The sequence below is a fragment of the Cyprinodon variegatus genome, unplaced genomic scaffold (genome assembly GCF_000732505.1).
Source record: "Cyprinodon variegatus isolate N-32 unplaced genomic scaffold, C_variegatus-1.0 Scaffold123, whole genome shotgun sequence".
NCBI lineage: Eukaryota > Metazoa > Chordata > Actinopteri > Cyprinodontiformes > Cyprinodontidae > Cyprinodon > Cyprinodon variegatus.
Genome location: NW_015150576.1, coordinates 27,839 through 51,935, shown reverse-complemented (window position 1 = coordinate 51,935; position 24,097 = coordinate 27,839). Strand labels below are relative to the sequence as shown.

Genomic DNA, 24,097 nt, shown 5'->3' with positions numbered 1-24,097 from the left:
TTGTGTGTGCACACAACCAAGGAATCTGATTTTTGGTCCATTTTTCTCCCAATGAAGACATTAAGTGGTCATCACGGATCTCTGTAAAGAACTTAAAATGAACAGATCATTAATTTCCAAAAAATAGGCTATGTCTCCAGGATGTTTTTTTTACTTTCACAAGTTAGATTTTATTTTTACTTCTAACTTAATAATAATTATCATATATAATGTGTCCTAACATTTGGCCTGTTTGTGGTCACTTAGCAGCTTTTGCTTTTTTTGCTTGCAGTAACAAAAGCTCCTTAATAGCTGCATTGCATATTTAACATAACTAAAGACCATGAATAAACCATTTATTTGCACATGTCACAGTTTTAATCTTCTTTAGCGTTTAACCTACACTGTACTGTCCAAGCTGCATTAATAGTTAAGTTCCTGTAGTGTTGGAGTATGGAAGACCATAGATGACATGTTCACATGAAGCTTCATGAACTGTGGGGATCATTGAAGCAATTTTACCAAACGGTTCAGTGCCTCATGAGGCTTCATCTCACCATCACTAAGCATCACTATCCATCTTTCACACAGTCACTGTAAACAGAAATATAGTTTAATCCAACCGGAGGCGACCTGGAGATCAAGACCACCCTGGTAAGGGAAATGGGGTATCTTCTTTCGAGCACAACAGTACATCTTTTGTACACTTGGGCAGAGGCGTAGCCAGAAAAAACAAATGGATGGCCAGGCGATAACCAATGTACACTGAGAGGTGGCCGAAAGTAGATAGGAACCAGAACCTCACTATCAATTTACACTGAAAATTAATGAGCAAACCATCCATATTTTCTAATAAAGACAAACTATACTTTCCCAAAGACTTAGCTAAGAAACATACAAATATTTTCAAACATCTGTGCTTTCTAAATAAAAGGTATAATGGATAAAAATCTTTCAGGTTTGAGTTTTGGGCAAACATCTTTTCCATTGTCATTACTTCCCTATTTTTATCAATAATCGTTCTGCATAAAATAGATATTTACGAGTACTAATATCAGCATAAATTTATAATTTAATAAGTTTTTATTAAAATAGTTATTTATCTATGATTTCACAGAAGACTCCAAGATGACTTGCAGAGACACATCATTTCTCTTCACCCCATAAAACAAAAAATCTATTTCTGCTTTAATTCCGTACTTATCATTTTTAATGTGTTTTTGTTGTTAAGTAATTGTTATTATATGAAAGTTTTAAATGTTTTGAATATTCCAATTGAGATTATTATGAGGGAAATAAATGGTAGGGGTAGCCAATGATTGGCTAAGGGTGACCATGGGCACCCTTAGACCCCCATCTAGCTCCGCCCCTGCACTGGGGGGAGCCAAAATGAACTGAAACGGAAGGTTCTTTAGTATTCCTTTGATTAGCATGATTAAATAATTGAGAGCCAAAATAGAATAACTTACATAGATTTATGTTTTTTTTGTTTGTTTGTTTGTTTTGTTTTTTTTTTTCTTTAATGAGCCGAGCCAAAGAAATGGATCTCAAATAGGAATCGGAATTTCCCACGGTTACATTTCGCTGCAGTCCCACATGCAGGGGGGAGGGGCCTGGCGCTGTCACCGCCCTCCTTCACCATATATGGTTCGTCTGGCGGTATGAGAGCGGCTACATCCACCCGGCAAAAAGTGGACACGAGACGTCAGTGTGCTCCCGAAATAAGAGGTACGAAGACATTAGGTAAAAAGAGATATATCAACGTTCAACAACTGGTACACGAACTCCTGACTTATCCCTATTATTCAAAGAAGAATTTCTGAGGATTTTGGAACTCGTTTTTACCGTTTAGCGATTAAATCACATCTAATTTGGGCCTCGAGTCGAGTTAGCATCCAGGCCTGTCAGGTGTAGCTAACTGTAAGCTTACCTCGTAGGATACCGCTTAAATCACTTTTGTTGTTTCTAAAAACTCTTCTCTTCATATGTTTGACATAGTTCGTGGTATACCATTTATCACTGAACGACAAGTTCCTTTAAATTTATTCGGGATAAACTGTAGCGCTAAAGTTAGCATTGTTAGCGGCTAACTTCCGAGCTAATCCGGGGTTAGAAATTCTAGTGAGGTGATGGGAAAGAACCAGAACGTGGTCTTCTTTGTCGCTGCCATTAGACTTGAAGACAATGTTGTTTAGTACTTATGTTACTGCGAAGTAGCCATCTGGAAATGTGTGTTTTTATGACGGTAGCTGAATGGCAACCCTATTTAGTATTCTTTATCCACCCTGATTCATACCTCTACCATATATGACTAATACTGCCTTGGCGACCTCAGCGCTGAAATCTTTGAACCGCAGATGGTCCGGATGTACCGTTAGTAATTTTTACTTTCCCATCTTTATTTTCCGAGTAGCCTTTCACAACCATGCCGTCAGACCTGGCCAAGAAGAAGGCAGCCAAGAAGAAGGAGGCTGCCAAAGCCCGTCAGCGCCCGAAGAAGTGTGACGAAGTAAATGGAGATGGTGAGCAGCCAGAGATTCAAGAAAACGGAGCAGACAGCAATGGTGAGAGGGATTATATGTCTTTATTGTTTGGACTAGGATTAGAGTGATCAGATCAAAATGTGGGATCAGATGCATATTTGTGTGGGAGATGACTATGTATGCCTAAAGGTATACAAAATTGCCACAGCTAAATATATTGAATAATGTATGGATGTTTATTTATTTTTTAAGAAATGCTCCATGACCTTTGGAAGGGTTTATAAATTTCCCTATTCAAGTCATACTATCCAAAAGTTTCAGTGCATTTTTTGATGTCCTTATTAACGTCCCTAAAAGAAAGATGAACGTAACCTGTTAGCTAATGTTTATACTGAAAGTAAGGCTATGTTCATGATGCAGCCTGAAGTGACCCAATTCAGATAATTTTTTTTGCCCATATGCGACCTGGATCTGATCTTTTCATGGGTGTCTGAACAATATGAATCAGATTTTTTTTTTCCCCCCAGGCCGCTTGGCTATGTGATCCTGAATCCGATACAAATATGATCTTTTCAAATACGACCTGTGTGTGAACGATCAGGTCGCAATTATCCGACCTGAACATTATTAGTAAATGACATAGGTCACTATTCTGTTTCTTGCTACACAGAAGCAGCAAGAAAAACAAACACCGTGGCGGATGATGATGCGGAGAGCAGTATTTTTTTTATTTATTTTTTTTACCATCTTGAAAAAATTGAGGTTTTAAGGTTCGGAAAGATCGCTAGATGCGCTCCAGCGCTACCATCCATATTTACTTCCGTAAACACGAAGCACACTGGCTTGTGATGTAATTGCGTCCTCTACTGCGCATGTGGGACACTTAAGCTGTATGAATGCAGTATACACAGGAGATCACATACACGTTGCTTTTATTTGGAAATGTGAACGGCAACGCAAAAAAAAATCCGATTTCACAAAAAAAATCGGAATCGAGCGTGAAGGCCTGCAGTGTGAACGTAGCCTTATACATGCAGGTGGAGCTTCATCCAAAGAGCTGGTTGGCAAAATGAGCCAGCCTACTAATGACAAAAATGAAAAGACTAAATGTAAAAGAAAAATATTCACTTTATTCAGTTTAAATTAGCTTTGTGACACAAACTATTGAATGTTAATAATTCTATTTACTAAAAATCATTGGTTTAAGTTGAAATAATTTCCACAGCTTCAAGATTTTGTTCTGCTTAGTGGATACATTAAAAGAGAACCAGCTGGCCCAGAATATTTCGTATGGAAAAACAATTATCATCCTACCTGGTTTGCTTCTTTAGATGGGTTTTCTATTAAATGGTATTTCAGTTATTCAGAGCTTTATTTGGTAGTATGGTAAAATAGCAGGAAAATGACCTCCAGTTGAAAAAAGCAGGCATGGTTTGATGGATTGCCTTTGGCTGTTCAGACTGTCCTGTTGTTATTTAGAGAGATTGTTTATATAAACTACATTACCCTGATAGTTTGACATGAGGCTCAGCCTGCAATCCTGTCCAATGTAGCTGGCTACTAATTTGGCCTCTAAACACGTTTGCATTTTACTTCCTAAAATAATTCACAACCTCTCCATCCTTTAAAAGACCAATATCTCTTAGAGCATTTGCCAGTATCCTTGGTTTGGAATATACCAAACATGAAAGGCTTTTTGAAAACAAATTCATCTACAGAAATATGAGGCTAACACAATCTGCAATCATCCATAAAGTTGGACACTGGTTATCAACTTAAAACATCACTTCTAACTCCATTTACCCCTCCCTCCTTTAATAGGTGTTGCCAGCTTAACTAAAGAACTGGACGAGTTTGAGCTGCGGAAGACGGAGGCTCGGGCAGTGACTGGCGTTCTCGCCTCCCACCCCAACAGCACGGATGTCCACATCAGTAGCCTGTCGCTCACCTTTCACGGTCAGGAGCTGTTGGCTGATACTAGCTTAGAGCTGAACTCGGGCCGACGCTATGGTCTCATCGGCCTTAACGGCACAGGTAAAACCCTTGCTGCGTCTGTCCCCCTATTTGTATCTTGACTATTAACACAAATGCTTACTGATGGGAAGCATTTTTTCCCCCCAGTTTGCTAAAACATCTAAAAAAAATTCTGACTTTTTCTGATTTCTTCCCTATGCTAGGAAAGTCCATGCTACTGTCAGCCATTGGTCATCGTGAGATTCCCATTCCAGAGCACATAGATATTTACCACTTAACCCGAGAGATGGCTCCCAGCGAAAAGACGGCTCTGCAGTGTGTCATGGAAGTGGACGAGCAGAGGATAATGCTGGAGAAGGAGGCAGAGAGATTGGCGCATGAAGACTGTGAGTTTCCTAAGATATGGCAATGAGATGCAGATGAATAACTGTACTGAAGCATGCAGACACAGAATGTTTTTAGTAGGGGTGTAAATCACATCCATCATGGCGATTCGATTCAGTATCGATTTCCTGACCCAACGATTTGATTATTTTTCGATAATAATAATGAAGAATACACCACGATTCGATTAATCGTTTTTTTTTTTTTTTTTTACACTTTACAGGCTAAACAAAGTTTCAAGTTTGAAATAAATCAATGAAAGCTGTAATATCATTATGCATTTTCTTTTAGAAACAACAGCAAATAACAGAAGTAGAAAAGTTGCATCAAAAAATACTGCAAAAATCAGTGCAATGAGTGCAATTCAATACCTCTGTTCCAGACGTCCCCGCGCCCTTGAGAGATGCACAGCTGCACCTCTCCCAAATTGTAGCTGACCGCAGACAGGATGCCGGCTTGTTTTGTTTTTATGACCGAAATTGCAGAAAACAACTCGTGAAGTTTGACCCGCTAGAAGAGCGAGGTGCGCGAGAATGCTGGGACCCTTTTTCCAGCTGAATCTCCGCTCTTTTAGGCCCTCATGTCCCTCCGTCGTCGGACTAAACTCGCCCCCACTTCCTCGCTGCCTCGGCCGTATCTAGACACACAGCGTGTAGCACAGACCACGCTTCAACATTGAGCATAATTTAAAAATGTCTGTGTCAAGCTTACTGCAACACACTGCTGCAGGAGTATAACCAGGAAGCGAGGTAGGAGGGCAAAATAGGTTTAGCGCCACCGCAACACATGAGGGAGAATTACCTCCTGGAGCAAATGGATAAAAATAGACCGGAGAAAAAAAAAACATGAATCGATTCTCTTGCGGACGTGTCGATGCATCAGATCGTCGGCTGTTGGATCGATGGATCGATACAAAACGATTATTATTTACACCCCTAGTTTTTAGGGCTTTTTTTTTTTTTTTTTTTACTGAATTGTGAATCTGTTATGACACTAATAATAGCGACTTTATTTTTGATCCAATGAAGCGGAGTGTGAGAAGCTGATGGAGCTCTATGAGCGTCTAGAGGAGTTGGATGCAGACAAAGCAGAGATGCGAGCTTCCCGGATCCTCCATGGTCTTGGTTTCAGCACCGCTATGCAGCAGAAGAAACTAAAAGACTTTAGTGGAGGGTGGAGGATGCGTGTTGCTCTGGCTAGGTAAAACTAGGGGAGATATTCATCTGGCAAATGGATAAATCAGAATAAGAGAATACCTCTGTTTTAGTTTCAGACCCTAACCAGCTGCTTCTCCATTCTGCAGAGCTCTGTTCATCAAGCCCTTCATGTTGTTGCTGGATGAGCCGACAAACCACCTGGACCTGGATGCCTGTGTGTGGCTGGAAGAGGAGCTAAAGTCGTAAGTTTATACCCAAAAACTTTTTATCCTGCGGTTTCCACTTCTGCTTGGGGTCCCACACTCACCACCTGATGGTTCTTGTCAGGTTCAAGAGAATCCTTGTGCTCATCTCTCACTCCCAAGACTTCCTGAATGGTGTGTGTACCAATATCATCCACTTGCATCAGAGGAAACTGAAGTACTACACGGTAAGAACACTTATGGATTAAAGTTGGGATGGTTCCCAGTGGGACTAGACCAGTTGGAACGGTTCCAGAGAATACCCTTAATGAACATGGTCCAAATGCTAAATAAGGAAGCAAGATGGGATGTTACTAATCATATCTCTATGCTGTTGGGTGACGATGCAAATCTATATTTATTCAGGGTAACTATGACCAGTATGTGAAGACCAGAGCAGAGCTGGAAGAGAACCAGATGAAGCGCTTCAACTGGGAGCAGGACCAGATAGCACACATGAAGGTAAAGGAGGGGCTTCGTTTAGGTGAAACTGTTTTACTGCACAGAGGTGCTGATCAGGAGGAAAAGCTTTGCTTTTCAATAGGATTGTCACAATACTAATATGTCAAATTCTAAGTCAAAAATTTAGAAATGATGGCATCAAATATATTTATATTAACTGGGGAAAAGTTTCTCTAAGCTCGACCTGGAACTTAAAATAAGAGTTCAAATGAATGTAAAATAATAAAACGACAAAAAGAAAAATTAACGACATCAAAAATATGCAAACTCCACCAAGCTAAACTAGTATTGTATCCGGATACAGCTTTGAGTATTGGTCCTTTTACTACCCTGCTTAAGAAAAAAATTCTAATTTTTTAATGTTTGAAGACTTACAATTGTACTGATTATCAGAATAAGATTTCATACAGATCATCAGAAGTTAAATGTTTGTTTATATAATGTATCAAGCTCCTTTTCAAAATCCCCCAGTTGTTAACAGCTATAGAATTGAAATCTGATGCGTGGTCGGCTCCTGCATTGTGTGAAATGGATTTTTCCCTTTAAATACTCTGTCCTGATTTTATAATGTTTAAACATTTAAGTTAAGTGGATAGCAGATGGATGCTGTGACCAGTCTGCCAGGAAATTGATTCTTTCAGTGAACTAAAATTTTTTAAATCCCACAAATTTTGATTAATTCTTGAACATCTTCATGAACTTTAAATCACCTGTCATTATACAAGAGGAACTATTTTGGTTCTCGCTTTCATAGTCTAATAGGGTACCTGCTAATGCGAGAACTTCAAGCTAAATTGAACATGTTAATATGCATGTGGTATAGCTGATCAGCTGTCTGTTGCTTGGTAACCCTGCTGCCCGCATGCGGTTACCTGCAGCTTGCAGACTTGTTCTGCAGCACGTTCCAAAATTAGAAATAAAACCCCCAAGTGATCTGTCCAGTGAGAATCAGACCTTTGGGTTGGTTACAAGTTGGGGGGAATGCAGGGGGAAAAAAACAGATGATTACTGGTCATTAAAACAAAACATGCAAGTTTGAGTGAAGCACAAATGACAAAACATGGCTTAAACTAAAAACCAAATAATCCTGCCGGTAAAATGACTTGTCTATTGGAATAAACCTTTTTTTTTTAAAGACCTTTGTCCATTCCTCCCTAGAATTACATCGCCAGGTTTGGTCACGGCTCTGCTAAGTTGGCACGACAAGCACAGAGCAAAGAGAAGACGCTGCAGAAGATGGTGGCATCAGGCTTGACTGAAAGAGTTGTGAATGACAAGGTACAGCACTGTGTGTCTGAACTGTGGAAATCCAAGGGAACAGAGCAGCTAATTGGACATTTATCAGGCTGTAGTTTTACATGAGATGAAGTTATGCTTTGTCAGAACAAATTTTAAAAATGTGCCAATATTTTGGATTTTATCTGATGATACAACCTATTCTGAGCTTTAGATTGAATCAATCTTTGTTTTCTCCAGACTCTGTCATTTTATTTTCCTCCCTGTGGGAAGATTCCTCCTCCTGTTATCATGGTTCAGAATGTGAGCTTCAAGTACAGTGAAAGCACAGTGAGTATAGTTGATCTGCATGGCTCGTTCTGCTTTACCACCACCCCACCCCCGAATGATAAACTTAATTTGCGATTATCCGCAGCCGCACATTTATAAAAACCTGGAGTTTGGTATCGACTTGGATACTCGGGTGGCTTTGGTGGGACCCAATGGAGCTGGGAAATCTACGTTGCTAAAGCTGCTTATGGGAGAGGTTGGTACTTTACTTGAATGCACCTCTGATCCTTCTAAGTGTTAAAGTTTGCATTCTTAGTTTTTTATTTCCTTTTTTTAGCTCCTCCCAACTGATGGCATGATCCGCAAACATTCTCATGTGAAGATCGGCAGATATCATCAGGTAAATCTCAGCACACAGTTTGTATAGATTAGTTTATTTACGGTTGACTAACGGGGTTCTGTTTGTTCTAACAGCACCTGACAGAGCAGCTAGAGCTTGACCTCTCTCCTTTAGAGTACATGATGAAGTGTTTCCCTGAGATCAAAGAAAAAGAGGAGATGAGAAAGATCATTGGTCGCTACGGCCTCACAGGAAAACAGCAGGTAGGTGTTTGTTGTTTAGACTAAATCTTAAAGTGCCCCAGGTGCATCTTTGAACGTTTCAGTGTTGCTTAAAGCCGCCTTTTAATTCCCTCCAGGTCAGTCCGATCAGGAACTTGTCAGATGGTCAGAAGTGCAGAGTGTGTTTTGCCTGGCTGGCTTGGCAGAACCCCCACATGCTGTTCCTGGATGAGCCCACCAATCACCTGGATATTGAGACGATTGATGCCTTGGCAGAAGCAATCAACGAGTTTGAAGGGGGCATGATGCTAGTTAGCCACGACTTCAGGCTAATTCAGCAGGTATAATCCCTACTAAACACCTTAAATTTATCATTTAAACAGGTGATATTTTAAACTATGGTTGAGTTTACATTTTATTTATTATTTAGGTGGCTCAAGAAATCTGGGTGTGTGAGAATCAAACCATCACAAAGTGGAAGAGCGACATCCTGGGATACAAGGAGCATTTGAAGTCTAAGATTGAAAAGCAGTGAATGCATGCTATTTGAAGCACCGGGCCGCTTGTTTCTTACATCATGGACCTGCAAGTTTGTCAAAGGATGAGCAGGAAACGTCCTACTGAACAGAAACATTCTATTATGCATCTTACTGGACTTCTCTTGTAAACTTAGTACCACATTTCCTCAGTTTAATGGCGATCCAACCCCCGCCCGATTGGCTGATTCACCTGGATTGCATTCCATTGTGTTGTCTTCAAAGAAGTCTTTGGGTTCCTCCTTAAATGTTCTGTTTTATCCAATCATGTTAAGAAGCAGGTTTTAGGTTATTTTATATTTAAAAGGTGACCTCCCCTCCCCCACTGTAAAAGAGCAGTTCTGCCTTATTTGACAGTGATGCAATAAAGGTTTGTCTCAATAAACAGAACATTAAAAAAAACACAACTCGATTTAAGTCTTTATTATTTATGCTTCTACAGGGTCTTTATCAAAGTCATAACCTTGGAGCATAAACTAATGCAACAATGGAAATTACAGCAAGTTTGTTTGGGTTCTGAGAATCAAATGACTGAACTTTCAACAACTTGACACTCAATTGTGGTATTTCTTAGCATTAAGGGACAGCCACTGGGATCATGCTTCAGCAGGAAGCTAGGGTTTTACCATTTTATCTCTATGGAGCATCTTAGTCTTTTAATTTAAGGGTATCCAGTCTATACTATGAAAATACCTCTAGCTAAACCATTCCTTCAGTCCAGTTAAGGTTTGTGTTCTGATGGGTGAGCCTCCACTCCATTGTCAAGTTACCATAGGCTCCATCATCCCACTAACGTTCCACATGGTTCTGCCAGCTTGTTTAATATGAGCATGTTGAGTATGAAAACTGAACACTACTTTTGCAAGGCACTGTATATTAAAGCCTACTGTGACAATTTACCTGCGGGGATGCAGAAGATTTGAAACTTAAACAATGTGCCTTTGCATCATTTGAAAACACCCTGCAGCCATTTTGAATAAAAAGTTCAGCTTTCCAAAAAACTGCATGCTGTTTGGTGCTTGACCTGCATTCCTGTTCAAGCTATCATGTTTAAGCCATTTGCACAAAAATAATCAACTATATACGAGAGTAAACTTCCTAAACTGATTAGGTATGAAGCAGAAGCTTTAATTTAAAGGGATAGCTCAGAATTTTGGAACTGAGGTTCTTCTTTTCCTATGTAGGAAATATTTTACCAAGCAGAAGATAACTATTTTGGTTTTAAGTAAGTTTTAATCCAGATTATTAGGTCTCAACCTGACAAAGCAGTCCCCTATAGATGGGTTTATGCAAATGTCATTTACTAAACCTTGAAATCACCCTCATGTTTGGATTGGAAGGTTGTTACACAAAAAGATAGGAAGCAGTGCATCACCGATTTGTTTTCTTCTACTAGAATGGAAGGAAGGTGGTTGTGCAAAATGAAAAGCATTTAAAAAAACAAAATCTATGTTTTAATCCGCTGTAGCTCCTCCATTTTTCGTTTCACATTCATTTCTCAACAGCCAACTGCAAAAGCTTGGTGAGTTCTGTTCTCGGAATAAGGGGTCCGCTGTATTTTCCCAGCCTCAACTTTGTAGCGTTCTCAGTGCTTTAGGTTTATATTAAAATATAAAACAATGAAGTTCAACCTAAGTCTTGAAACAGAAAAGAAAGGACATTTGTAAGCAAAAAGGGGGAAACGGGAAGCAAGGGAGAAAAGAATGGCCCTGGCAAAAAAACAAAAAGCAGTACATAAAGAAAGGAAGGACATGAGGAACAAGGATATAATGAAGCACAGAGGGACAAGAAAGAAAGAATCAGATATAGAATAAAGTTGGGAATCAAAATTAATTTTCTTTTCTTCACCACGACCCAAAAAAATATAATAGTAGTTTGTCGGACTTCTCTAGTCTGGCTGGAAACCCTGGTTCAAATTTCCCTCAGGAAAATCCCTGGTGGTGCGCTGCTGTTACCCCTGTATTAATTATCCAATCAATACATGATGTTGGTTTAAAGGCTCATATAAGAATGACCTCATGAACATCTGATGCTTTAGGAGTGGAGCTGTTTAAAGAGGCCGGAAATCTGCTTTGGTGTCACACTAGTCAACCTTTACCATGTTAATGTCCAGCAACTAGTAACTAGCAACTAATAACATAACTAATAGATGTTATGTACTAATGATCAATTTATCGTTCTGAATACAGTTATAAGGACCCAGTGTGGAGAAAATAGCCACAGGTTGCTAACCACATGGAGAGCGGTTAGCCTAACGAATCTGGAAGTTAATTACTGATTGAAACCTGAAATTCTCTGCAAAACTCTAAACCATTCTTCCTAGATTTTTAACTTGGTGTGTATGATTGTCAGAAGAGCGGCACTAGCTGGAGTTGAGACAGTGCAAGTCGGAGGAGTGTTTTACTTCATGCTGTTTCCAGTTGGTCCTGGTGGCAGCATGTTTCAGAGGCTCTGGTCTGTCTGAATTCATTTTGTCCAAATAAAAATGTGTCTCAGTCCTCATCAGAGACCTCATCCAGTGGAATAGTGCGGATGTTAGAGGCCCGGATGCTGCCGATGTTGGTCAAGGAGAGGAGGTTGGCAATGCCCGTGAGACTGACGCCGGTCCCATCCAGGTTGACCTGAGCCAGACGCATGTCTTTCAGGTGCTTCAGACCTGCAGGGGTAGGAAGACACTGTGGTTTAGATCTCAGCAAACGCAGATCATGTCTTTTTTTTTTTGTCAAATCAGCTAAATGTGCAGCTGTACCTTGGTCCGTGATGCGTGTGCGGCTGAGATTGATTTTAACCAGTTGATGACAGTGGATCAGACCCCTCCTTACTACAGAATCTCCCACCTGTGTGCTGGCCAACCCCAAAACCTGAAAAACAGGAAACGACCATTGAAATAAGTCAGAGAATGCAACTTTTATCTAAAGGACTTTTCAGTAGAGAGCAAAGGTAATTTCAGACTGAAATTTAATCTCAAACTTTGAAGAATTCACTTAAAAAAAGGTAGAAGGGCAATAAGCTTAAAAATGCTAATTTGTTGAAGTTTTTTTAGCAGATAAAAACTTAATAAAAGGAGTCAAACAGAACTGCGACAGAAATAGTTTAGTTTTACCCCCCGTGTTTTTGCTTTTTTTTTTCTTCTTTTTTTTTTAAGTTATTTTAGAAAAATAAGAAAAGGGAAACAAATATATATATAAACAAACGGTAGCAATGTCTGTTTAACACACAAAATGCCTTGAAAGTGCAACTTTTGAAAGATGTGGGTGGACACTTCAGAGCAGCCTAGAGGAGGAAAATAATACGTAACTATCTGACCCAACCAGAGGTGCCTAATCAGAGGTGCTGTGTTTTTTTAAAGGGCAATGAACTGTCTTCAAATGAATAAAATGGATGCTGACTGTCCTCAAGATGTTCTAAATATCTTCTATGCTCCCTTTTAGTACCTCTAATTCCTCACACTCCTGCCAGCCCCCTGAATCAGCTACAAAAGAAGCAGAGAATGAACCCTTGAAAAAGAAATTAGCCAGAAAACTGCTGTCATGTTCTAAAAGAGTGTTCTAAGGAGCTAATAAGAGTCCTGACACACATTCTTATCATATATATTTTCTAGTTCATCTATATTCTTGCATATTTGAATTGCTAATTTTATGATATTGCCCCTCATAGACGCATTCTGAATATGTTTATTGACACGACCTAAAACTTTGAGTAATTTTATCCGGATTTATCGTGAGATCCAACGCAAAATTGTGCATCATTAGGAAATGATGTATTCAGCCTCTTTTACTCTGACAACCCGAATAAAACCCACTCCACTCAATCAAAAAAAAAAGGGGAATGTTGAAAAAAAAAAAATGTAAATCATGTCACAGTCTCTGCATCAAACTGACCATATCAATGCAATGGTGCACTTTAAGAAATGGAAATGTCATGACAGCTGTAAAAAACGAAATTTCATTTTGTATGCACTCTGTGTATAAAAAATGTCAAAATTTGTCTAAGTCTATAGACTCAGAATTAGACCTAAAAATAAATGAACCAAGTCTACACCTGTGTGGTCACGGTAAATTGAAGAGCTGCAGAGAGACACGCAGCTCAGGTAGGAGAATCTGTTGAGAAAAACCTGATTCTGAAAGCGTGATGAGAAGAAACGTATGATTGAAAAAAAGCCTTATGAAGCCCAGTCAGCAGTTTGTCCAGACTCGTATACTAAAGGTAAATCTCCACCTGAAAAACCCTTAATGTTGACCTACTGAAAACACGGCAATGGCAGTATCATGCTCTTAGGAGAATTTACTTCAGCAGATAAGCTAGTTAAAGTTAATAGGAAATGGAAAGTAAAGTCCTTCCAGCAGGATGACGACCAGAGCTAGAATGGGAAGTTTATTGAAGCATAGCGGCGTTAAATGACCCAGGCAGATGCTCTACGTCTTGTTGTTTTGCAACACACAAAATCCTGATTAAATATTTAAAAGTTTATGGCTGTAATATAATAAAAATATTTTGTTTTCCTAACATATCCCACCATCTGTTTATGCTCATCTGATTTCTGTATCCGTTCCTCTTTGGTCAGATTTTATCTGAAGCAACATTAGAGCCTGAGCGGCAAAACAACAACCTGCGGCTACTCAGATGTTAGCAGTTGGGTTACCTGAAGCTGAGGCAGGCAGGTAATGAGCTCAGCCACTCCGCGGCTGGTCACCGCTGTTCGGTCCAAACACAGCTCCTGCAGCTCCAGCAGGCCACGCAGGGAGGGAAGCCCTGCGTCTGTCACCTGAGTGTTGCTCAGAGAAAGCTTCCTCAACCTGCAGAAAAACGTTCACGCCGTTCCAGTCAGAATGCACATTTCGTCTAGCAGCGGATGCCGACATGCATGAGGTGAGAGGGTGACCTGGTCATGGAGGCTAACTGGCTGACTCCTTGGTCTGTGACCTTTGTGTAGTCCTTCAGGTCCAGCTGTGACAGCAGAGTCAGCCTACACAGGAATAGCAGCCCCTCGTCTGTCACGGTGTGCCGTCCAGGGAGGGTGAGGTGAGTCAACTTCAGACCTGGAAGAAAAAGTGGAAATAAGTCATTTCTATGTTTGTTTCTCTCATTTCACTTGTTGCCACGTAACATCTTACAAATCTAGCAAACCTGAAATAATTTTCAGAGCGTGATTCCCATCTTTTACAGCGATTCCTCCTAAACCCAGAGAAGACAGGGCGGGGTGGGTGGAGATGCTCTCCAGAGATGCCTCAGTCACACCCGTCCCATCAACATTCAACGTCTGCAAACTGGACAGCTCTGCTAGGGCGGAAATATCTTTCACCTGAAAACACCCCACAGAAGATGAAGGGAAAAAAACACGTGGAATCGACGCTTAGGATAAACACTGTTAGGCGGAAGGAAATAAGCTGAAGTGCCTTCGACTGCTTGATGCTGAGTAGTCGCAGCTGTGGCACACAGGTGGGGAGCACAGCTAGAGTGGCTTCAGTCACTGCTGTCTGGTTCAGACTGAGCTGAGAGAGACAAGAAGGAGCAGAACGCAGGTACTGAACCATCCCAGCATCGGTCACTTTGGTCTGATCCAGGGACAGGAGACACAGGCTCTTCAAACCTTCAGGACGAGAAATCACAGGTGAACCGAGGCATCATATGCTATAATAATGCATAACTATTATTAATGTGCCTTGCAAAAGTGTGCATATACGATTGACTTTTTCACACTTTATGTTACGTAGAACGTAACTGTGATCGACTCTGGTCTTATCTAATTTAGAGAGGTATTCTATAACTTTTTTTCCCAATAATTGCTTCTTTCCATTCTTCTATGACTAATAACTGTCCAGTCATGAGCTCTGAGCAGCTCATCCACCGTTATCTTAAGCCATTTTCACACTGAAAACCTGGGCTTTTCAAAACCAGGTTGACCGGCCAACAATCGGCTTTCGGCTCTTTTCCCCATTTGACCGAATAGCTGAGTTTGACCCCCTGCGTCTGATGACTGCATCACGCTGGGTGAGCGTTGCCGATGTCGCAGTGCCACGGAAATCTGTGAAGTAAATAATGGAGAGCAACATGGACGGGAGCCAGAGTGTACTCGAACGGTGCCTGATCTCCTCTTCTCCGCAGATCATCAGGAGAACACAAATCTCTATCTTGCCAGTGCTGTAACATGTTTTTAGAATACAAGCAGACTTGTATGGGCTTGTTTTCAACACGTGACTGGCGCAATGGTGTGACATACGTGCATTCAATGTCATCACATAATTTAGCAGGTGTTCCCACTGCATGCCGATCAGAGCCAATGCGATTTTAACGATAGTTGGCGAGTAGTTTGACCCGGTTAGACACGCGTCAGTGAGTTGTTCCCACTGCCACTAAAAGCCGACTGTTCCCGGGTTTAAACAGGTTTTTCGGCCAGTGGGAAAAGGTTATTAGCTTTTCTACCGCTGCTCAAATCAGAATCAGACTCTCATCTCGAAATGAAGCTCTCCTCAAGATTAGGTGGATGACCGCGTTTCACAGCTCAGTGAAATGTTCAAAGCTGAGGAAATGGTTATAATCTAAAATGTGCGATTTAGCCAAAATCTATCAAATGTTTGAGTCCTTTTCAGGACAGCTGGATTAATAATAACCGGACTAATTTGGTGACTTCTACAGGTGATTGGTTGCGCTGCGCTTTTGTTAAGTAAACGGGGCCAAAGGTTTCCTTTGCTTGAAAAGTTTTAAAAAATATGTAACACTTCTTTTCACTCCACAGCTCTTCATGATTTTGTGTTGCTCTCTAACATGTAACCAAAATTAAATACGCAGTTTATGGTTTTCATTGAACAAAATGTGAAAACGGACATGAAGGCTTTAGCAAGGCAATCCTAAACTGTAATAAGCCTCCATTCTAAGTGTGGGGCTCATTTTTCAATACCTGGAACATGAAACCCCACTAACCTGTGATATACTGCAGACAGGAGTCCGTCAGTTTGCTACAGGACGCCAGGTTAAGTGACTGGAGTTTTACCAGACTGGGCAGAACTGAAAGACCAGAATCTGAACAAAACCAGATCATAAGATTAGCAGAGAAGATCCGACTGGCTGAACGTTAAAGATAAACATTTCTGCAGCTTTTACCTGTGATGAGAGGGGAGTTGACCAGACTAAGATGCTTTAGTGCTGTGAACGCTCTTAATTGCCGCAGGAGCTCGTTGGTGGAGTAAGGGTAGCAGTTTAGGACTAATTTCTGTAACTGGCAGCCGAAGAACAGCTCCAGGGTGCGCGGACGAAGCAGCCTCTCTTTGGACATGTGGTTGAGCAGAAGCTCTGCGAGCTGTGGGGTCAGGCCAGCCAGACTACTGCTGTACTGCATACTGGGAGCTGCAGAAACAAGAAGCATTGTTTTTTTGTTTCTTTTTAGGTTAAAACCACACAAAGGGAGGCTTTTAGAGCATATTGCTCTGAAAACATCCCACCAGTCATGAGGTGGACAGTTGCACGGGTGGCCAAGGCACATAGGGATGGCACGTTTGGTGTCCTGAAGGGTCTTTTAGGCGGTGAAGGGTGTCCCTGAGGGGGGCTGTGGTCCTCTTGCTGTGCAGCTCTTTGAAGACGCTCCACTGCAGCCTGGCCTGCTGCTACCGGCGCCTCTGGACCAGCCCCCTCCTCGGGCTCAGCTAGATCCTCCTCCGGAGCGTCTCTAAAAACACACAAACACACCAGCGCTTCTTTATTAAGAACATTTTATAAAGCCTTCATTATCAAAATAAGTATAATAAATTAAAACCCTTTTGTGAACAAGTTTGTACAGTTTTGTACTAAAAAATAAAATGTAGCTTTTTGTTATCCTAATGAGACTAATAAAAATGACTGGCATCTTGAAACCAATAAGAAAAGCTATTAGTAAACATGAGATGGTATAAAACAGATTCAGAGTTTTAGATCATTGAGAGGAGAATGTAAAGGAATATAAACCTCTAACTTCTTGGATGCAAACCAAGTGCTCCGAGTTATTCACCAATCGTTTAATCTTTAGCTAGTGTAACGCTACACAAACTCTAAAACATGCTGTGTGGTGAAAGAACAGCCTCCATACAGCAGTAATAAACCAAAAACCTCCTTGTTTTATATATATCATTACATTTATAAATACATACACTGTATATTTTTAATTATTAATTTAAAATGGACAATAAAGCTGTTTTTTGCGCCGGTGAGTGTGTTTCTCTTCCAAAACAACAATGGCGCATCTGCAAGATATCACGGTAATGGAGATAGATCTAGGGTCGCTCGACATCGAAGAGGAACAGGTTCTGTTAATGGAGCAAACCTCCTCGATTAACCTTTGGTCGTAGTTGTCCATTGTAGTTGTTCCTCAGTTTTTAAAAATGGCGTACTCCAGCACCGAATCGGGAAGGACGACCGCACAGACAGCCGGAAAGGTATACCAAGGACCAATCACAGCTGCTCTTTGTCTGCGCAGTTCAGCTTGAGGTCTGCGCAGGTTTGCGAGCGTCCGATGCGTATTTTGGGATTTTTTTTGAGGCGCGCAACGACGGTTGCTGAACCTCTGCATGGGGGGCATGGTCGCGCACAGTGACAGATTTGACTTTTGCAGAGGCTATGCATTGGAAGCATAAATTGACCTTTAGAGGGAAGACATGACAGCAAAGAACATGATTAGAAACCATTGTAGGAAATGTAAAACACCCTTAGATAAAAAACATGTACTCAGAAATGTAGCATGTAGTTTGTACATAAAGTGCAGCTAATGGCGATTGGTTTAGCTGTAAGCATGGGTGCTTATGTATGAACGGGATTAAGCGTGACTGTCTCTGAGGAGGCGTATTTGTGCTTGCAGCTGAATGAAACATTACATAGTAAAGTGGAGCAGTTTCTGTTTTTTGAGGGGTTGCTGTGGTTAAGTTTAGAGCTAAGTGGTGGATTAGGTTTAGGGTAAGGGTTTGGATTAGTCCATAAAAAGGAGTGAAATGGAATGGAAGTCAACAGAAATCAGTGCAAGGTTCCAACTAGGATGTGTCTGTGTGTGTGTGTGTGTGTGTGTGTGTGGTTTCACTTGTGGATAATCTTTCAAGTCAGCTGTAATGCTGTGTAAGTTAAACGTAAACAGCTTTGTTGTTTCCTGTCGGGAGCCCACCTGAGTCGATTGCCTTGGTCCGGCCAATAGTGTGCAGGTTCAAACCCTACTCGGATCCTGTTCTCCGGGAAGAAAGGCAGCCTGGGCATTCCTGTGAAGGTGACACAGCTGTAAGCTTAAGCTTCACACTTGGTTCTGTACAAAATCTCTTTAAGCATGCAAACTGGCTGTGCAGAAAAAGATAAAGGACCTCTGATGAGCAAAATTACTGGCTGATTCTGAGTAAACTGCCTAAAACTCTGCCGAACCTTTACATTTAGGATACTATACCACAACCACATGAGCAGGGAATATGACTGGCCTCAGTTCAGAGTAGTACTGATACATGGGGGTATTCACTTCCTTTTGCTAATACTAGTGATGTTATGAGATGAGCCGAGGCTTCGAGGCGTGTATCAAGTAATGGAGGGGGTGTTTCCCAGAAGCGTGTCGAGGCGTGATTCATTTAAGGGAGGGGCCAAAATTGATCATGTTTGAAGACTCTCTACCATGATACCATGTGACTGCTTTAGGAAGTGGTTCAGACTGTGCAAGAACTTCGACAGGCATTTAAATAACCTCAGTATTCATTCAAGATGTGGTAGTTTGTAGGAGAGTTGCTGTCAGTTGGATAGAGTGAATAGATTCTACGAATAGATTGGATGGAAAAACAACCAATCTAGTAGGTTAAAACTTTTTTAGTTAGATCAAACAATTTAACGATCAAAATCTAAGCAAGCAAAGCCACTGCTAACAGTTGTAACATGACTGAGGTTGTTGATTCAAGACCCACTTTAGACTTCTAAAAGTTGCAATAAAGCTGAACTATTTTGGCTAATGTGGCTAATTTGTATTGGTTTGCTCTAGTATAATTATAGATTGGGTAAAACACTGCTAAATTAGATTGGTTGGTTTAGCCAAAAGATTGGTTGAAAACTTAAATTCCAATCAGATTAAAACCAAAAATTGTGGAAAAACTATAATGTTTGAATAAAAATGACTAACACCTTTCATTTTGCTCATCGTCACCCAATGTGCAAAAGCACTTTCACTGTCTGCTTGAGCTTATTTCACTAAAATGACAGAAAAACTGTGAATTTTCTCTTCTAAGACATTATACTTAAAAAAAAAAAATGTATTATACGCACCAATCATTAACAATTTAGAAGGAACTTAAATGGGGAAAACAAAAATACAAGGAAAACAATTGCAAAAAATCTGTTTACATTACTAACTGTAGTTCTGCACTCCACCAGTAGGTGGTGACATGTTCACATGAAGCTTCATGAACTGTGGGGATCATTGAAAATTTTTTTCTAAACTGTTCAATGCCTCATGAGGCTTCATCTCATCATCACTAGTTAATACTAAGCTTTTCCAAACCTGCTCTACAATCGTAGATTTTACAGAGAAGCTTCTACTGTAAAACAATAATGCTTTCAGGATCAAATGGAAAAGAGAAGAGTGTGAGGACAGAGATCAGGTGAAAAACTAAAGTAAAAAGTGCTGGTGAGTCATCTGCAGCGGCTGCAGACAGCAGGAACAGTACCGTTTGGAATGTTAGGTAGTTCTCCCCCTACTTCTGGTTGCTCATCAGCCTCCAAACCAGGATCCTCTGGGTTCCCAGCAACCAATCTTTGGCCCCGACCTGCCAAAGAGCAGGAATGAAACAGAAACACATATTTTGCTTTTTTTGTTGCAGCTTTGCAGTGCAGAGCGAAGAACTCACTAAGTCTTTTTATTGGAAGTATCTCTGTAGCAATCAATGTAACTCAATAAAATCCAAACCTTTACACCCTGTTCTTTCCTTTTAAAACTTGCCCTTGTTAATTTATTACATTGAGAAGAAGGAATGGCTCAAATGCATCTTTACAAGTTTTTAATGACATCAGGTCAAGGTTGAGTGCATGTAAAAATTTAAACACATCTTTATAAAACAACTAGTTTAATCTTGAAACGTACCCCAGAAATGAGAAGGTCCAAACCCTGGAGGAACTGCTCTAGGTACCCCTGCGTAATTCACAGCCTCCTCCCACAGATTGTTTGGTAGATGATGGACTAAAGCAGGATTTAGCATCTCTGCCTCCTCTGGAACTGGAACCTGCGGTTGAGGAAGAATGCATGGAGGCGACTCGTTTGGAGGTTCTGGCGGGGGAACCGCTGGACTGGGTTGGTCCTGAGGCGTTTCCGGAGGGGTGGTCTGAATACAGAGAGCAGCGTTTGGAGTGAGGCCCAGGGAACGCAGCGAACACGCAAGCTCTGCCTCGCCAAAGCGCTTTCTGGGGAAACCCTGAAGGAGGGTAAAGGAGGGCAGGGAGGGGTGGCGGCCGCTGATGTGCTCCACGACGCTGCGCAGCGAGGCGTCGGCCGAGAAGCGCTCACGCATCGACTCACCGGATGGCAGCCGGATCTGAACAAACACGGGAAATAAACCATCTTTAAAATCTGAAGTGAAAACTTCAGGTCACACGTATGGAAGTGAAGCTCTGTTGTCTCACCATCAGGATACAGTTGTTGTCAACATTCGTCTGAATCTTTCCTCCAAGTTTCTGCCCTTCGCCACAGCTCGTAGGAGATTGGTCCGCGGCAGAGCTGGTGTGGCTCTTCTGCTGCAATGTCTTCCGATCCTCAGCTATCCGTTTTAAAACCATCTCACGCTCCTGGCATCACAAAAACATTTTCTTAACAAGTTAGCAACAGAAGAACACGCACATGGCGGCCGTCCTCGGTCTGACCTGCTTCTTTTGCCTCTTCTCGGCTAAGACTTCCTGGGCAACACGTTGTCTTTCTTTCTCCTCAAAGTCACTCTTGTCTTGTTTGATCCGTGACTCAACAGGAGGAGGATCAGGAGGATGAGCGGCAGGGTTGGACAGCTTCAGGACAGACGAAGGACAAGCTGCTAAAGAAAGGGAAAACTTAATACATCCACAACCTAACCAATCCACTGTTATTACCGAGGACCTGCTGTACCTCTGTTATCACTAGGAGATGCAGGCGGAGCAGAGCCGCCGGCGCCGTCTCTGGGCGGGTTAAAAGCAGAAAGAGCAGTATCCGACGACTGGGAGGACTGCTTAACCAATGTGTGTCGTGGAAACTGACCCTGTAAGAGCCTGTTCATGCAGACATGTGTAAACCACTGGAGATAGATATTGAAAGCTTTACATCAGTTTTTTGTTTGTTCTTTTCTTACCATTCAGCAGCTTCTGTCACAGAAAGGTATCCTGCCTGGACAGCTGCCTGGATCTGCTGCTCTGTGAAACCCATCTCACTGAGGGTGAGGAAAAACTCCCCGATAGTCTGCAGCCCAGAATCAAAGACCAACAAAACAGAAGGATTAAGAGAAATAAAATAAAAACTGAAGAACTATGATTTTGGATTATTTTCCTTTTTGTTTACTGTATTCCATTAGACAGTTCTTTACCAACTTTAAAGTCATTTTTTAAAGTACCGTATTAATAAAATTCTGCAGTAAGAATTTAGGGCTGGTATTTCTACACTTATCAGACAAAGACTGCTAGATATTACATAAATCTGATCCAGCAATAACATTAATAATAGTGCCTAATAATCCGCCAAAGAAAAGTAGATAATAAGGAAATAAAAGCTGACCCATTAATTGTTTGATAGGATTAATGAATAAATTACATGCCTACAAGCACTCTTGGATAAGACTTGGACACCCTGCTATTAAGTAATCAAACAGATAGCACCCTAATGGTGACTGATATGTGAGGCTGTGCCTATGTTATAAATGCTAAGGGGACCATTAGGACTGTCACAATAAAAAATAAATAAATGAATGGCATGATAAAGCTAAATGTGATCAATAATTTACATTTGCATGCATGTTTGTTTCCCTCACTCTAAGGGTTTCCTTAGCATACTGAGTGTGGTATGAGAGCCAGAGGACTGAGGAGTAGCAAGCAAACCTGAACATGGCAGCTGCGGTGTGGAAACACTTTGGATTCAAAGAGGATGGCATTAGAATCGTTTATCTGAATAATCTTAGGGATGAGTAAAACTAAGAGAAGTCTGATGGTAGAAAGAGTGGGCTAACTTTCACAAGATGCTGTAGAGAATTCAGTATATTTTATTTAGATCAGTTTTTGGAGTGCAATACTTAATGTCTTAATGTATTATAATATGCGCTGACAGAAGAGATTCTTCCCTTGGATCAATTTAATATTTCACCTTTAAAGTTACTTTAACAGCTGTTCAGAAATTACAGTCAGCTCTAAGCTTAATCCATATTCAGATAGGATTACAGTTTGTATCTGATATATATATATATATATATATATATATATATATATATATATATATAAATATAATAGAGCTGCAACTAATGATTATTTTGCAAATTAATTAATCTGTTGATTATTTTTTTATTAATCAATTATTAATCGAATAGCAAAAACAAAATTAAACCAAGTGACAATAAAGCTTTTTTCCACTTGAGGAGTTCTGGGTAGAGTATTTTAACAGACAAAAAGATTTTTATTTTAAATGCAAAATATTTACACTTTTTTTTTTCCTTTTTACAATTTTGGTATAATTTCTGTGTTAAGTGGGTCGCTCTGCCAGCTAAAGGCACTTTTTAGAGTCTATACAACAGTCAACGATTAATCGATTACTAAATTAGTTGAGGATTATTTCAATAATCGATTAATGCGATTAATTGTTTCAGCACTAATATCATTTGTAATTAATTTGGGTCTCTATGCAAGAGAGGACAAATATCCCCACTGTGGGACAATTGACAGATATTAAAAATAAATAGAAAAATACTAGGAAAAGCTTTTCTGCCTCGAAATCTTAAACCTCCTGAAATATTTCAAACTGATTACAGGAAGCTGATGTTAAAGGGATGTTTTATTGCCCCACCTGTGATTTGTAACTGCAGATTTACCACTAAACTCTGCAGCTCTAAGTAAACTATAATTCATAAAGTTGAAACAGTTGACTAGCTTTGTCAGTATAACATCATAATAAGAGGCTAGACGTGATAAACAACTGGAAAAGAAGCTAAAGAAGGGTTGGAGTTTGGTGTTGTTGTTTGGAACAATGGAGGCTGTAAACAAACTGCGTTAGCTTAGCATCTAACAGATAAGCTAATCCAGCTAACATGCTAACGGTTCTTTACAGCTAACAGCTGACAGGTCAAAGGTAAACAGGCTGGGGCTTACCGGTGTTGTATTTGAGCTCATCCCGTTATTTTTAAGGTCACCACACAGATATTCTAGTCAAACTAAGAGTTTTGGTGAACTTTGCTGACTCCCTGCTTCTGTTTTGGTGAGCAATCTTCAGTGGCTGCTAGCTGCGCTGACCTCTCCTCCCCTCTGGCTTTCAGATTGACAGACGGAAAAAACAGCCTATCAACAGACGGGATTCCATCTGCAACAAATCTCATTCATTTCTCACTGACTGGCAGGTCTAAACCCCAACCACTGACGCCTCTGGACATTTATTTACCATTTATAATGAAAGTAAAAGCTTCACTTTTGTTCTGATGATGGTGGAAAGCACCCAAACAAGGGAATACTTGAGGATACAAGTCCACCTCAATCATCTAATAGCAGGACATTTTATTTGTTTTAATGTGTCGATTCAATGATTGAAACTAAAATAATAAAAATAATAATACATTTAACATTTCAAAAATGATTATCTCCAGGGGCAGAGCTGGATGGGGGGCCTGGCCACCCTTAGACAA

At 40.6% G+C, this 24,097-nt stretch overlaps 2 protein-coding genes across 5 annotated transcripts; one reads left to right on the top strand and one right to left on the bottom strand.

Annotated features, from left to right (window-relative positions):
• The first annotated feature begins 1,570 nt into the window (after positions 1-1,570).
• abcf2 (ATP binding cassette subfamily F member 2) lies at positions 1,571-9,622 on the top strand. Of its 3 annotated transcripts, none has more exons than XM_015375684.1 (15): positions 1,571-1,707; positions 2,393-2,543; positions 4,284-4,496; positions 4,640-4,822; positions 5,849-6,020; positions 6,124-6,219; positions 6,305-6,407; positions 6,586-6,681; positions 7,840-7,959; positions 8,158-8,247; positions 8,333-8,443; positions 8,525-8,587; positions 8,662-8,790; positions 8,886-9,089; positions 9,179-9,622. In XM_015375684.1, exons 2-15 carry the CDS (start codon positions 2,405-2,407, stop codon positions 9,281-9,283), a joined length of 1,824 nt encoding a protein of 607 aa, XP_015231170.1. In that variant the 5' UTR covers positions 1,571-1,707; positions 2,393-2,404; the 3' UTR covers positions 9,284-9,622. The 3 variants fall into 3 exon arrangements, with proteins under 3 accessions (XP_015231170.1, XP_015231171.1, XP_015231172.1); XM_015375685.1 differs by having other exon boundaries at positions 1,645-1,722; XM_015375686.1 differs by having other exon boundaries at positions 1,687-1,754.
• Positions 9,623-9,787: 165 nt separating this feature from the next.
• Positions 9,788-23,741, bottom strand: LOC107085393. Of its 2 annotated transcripts, none has more exons than XM_015375682.1 (17): positions 23,571-23,741; positions 21,575-21,681; positions 21,355-21,494; positions 21,120-21,283; positions 20,883-21,044; positions 20,347-20,794; positions 19,934-20,032; positions 18,406-18,496; positions 16,724-16,947; positions 16,386-16,628; positions 16,206-16,304; positions 14,681-14,874; positions 14,412-14,586; positions 14,167-14,323; positions 13,927-14,080; positions 12,034-12,145; positions 9,788-11,940 (listed from the first exon to the last, which is right to left on the bottom strand). In XM_015375682.1, the coding sequence occupies exons 1-17, from the start codon at positions 23,589-23,591 to the stop codon at positions 11,777-11,779; spliced, it is 2,754 nt and encodes a 917-aa protein (XP_015231168.1). In that variant the 5' UTR covers positions 23,592-23,741; the 3' UTR covers positions 9,788-11,776. The 2 variants fall into 2 exon arrangements, with proteins under 2 accessions (XP_015231168.1, XP_015231169.1); XM_015375683.1 differs by having other exon boundaries at positions 21,120-21,280.
• Between the last annotated feature and the right edge of the window lie 356 nt (positions 23,742-24,097).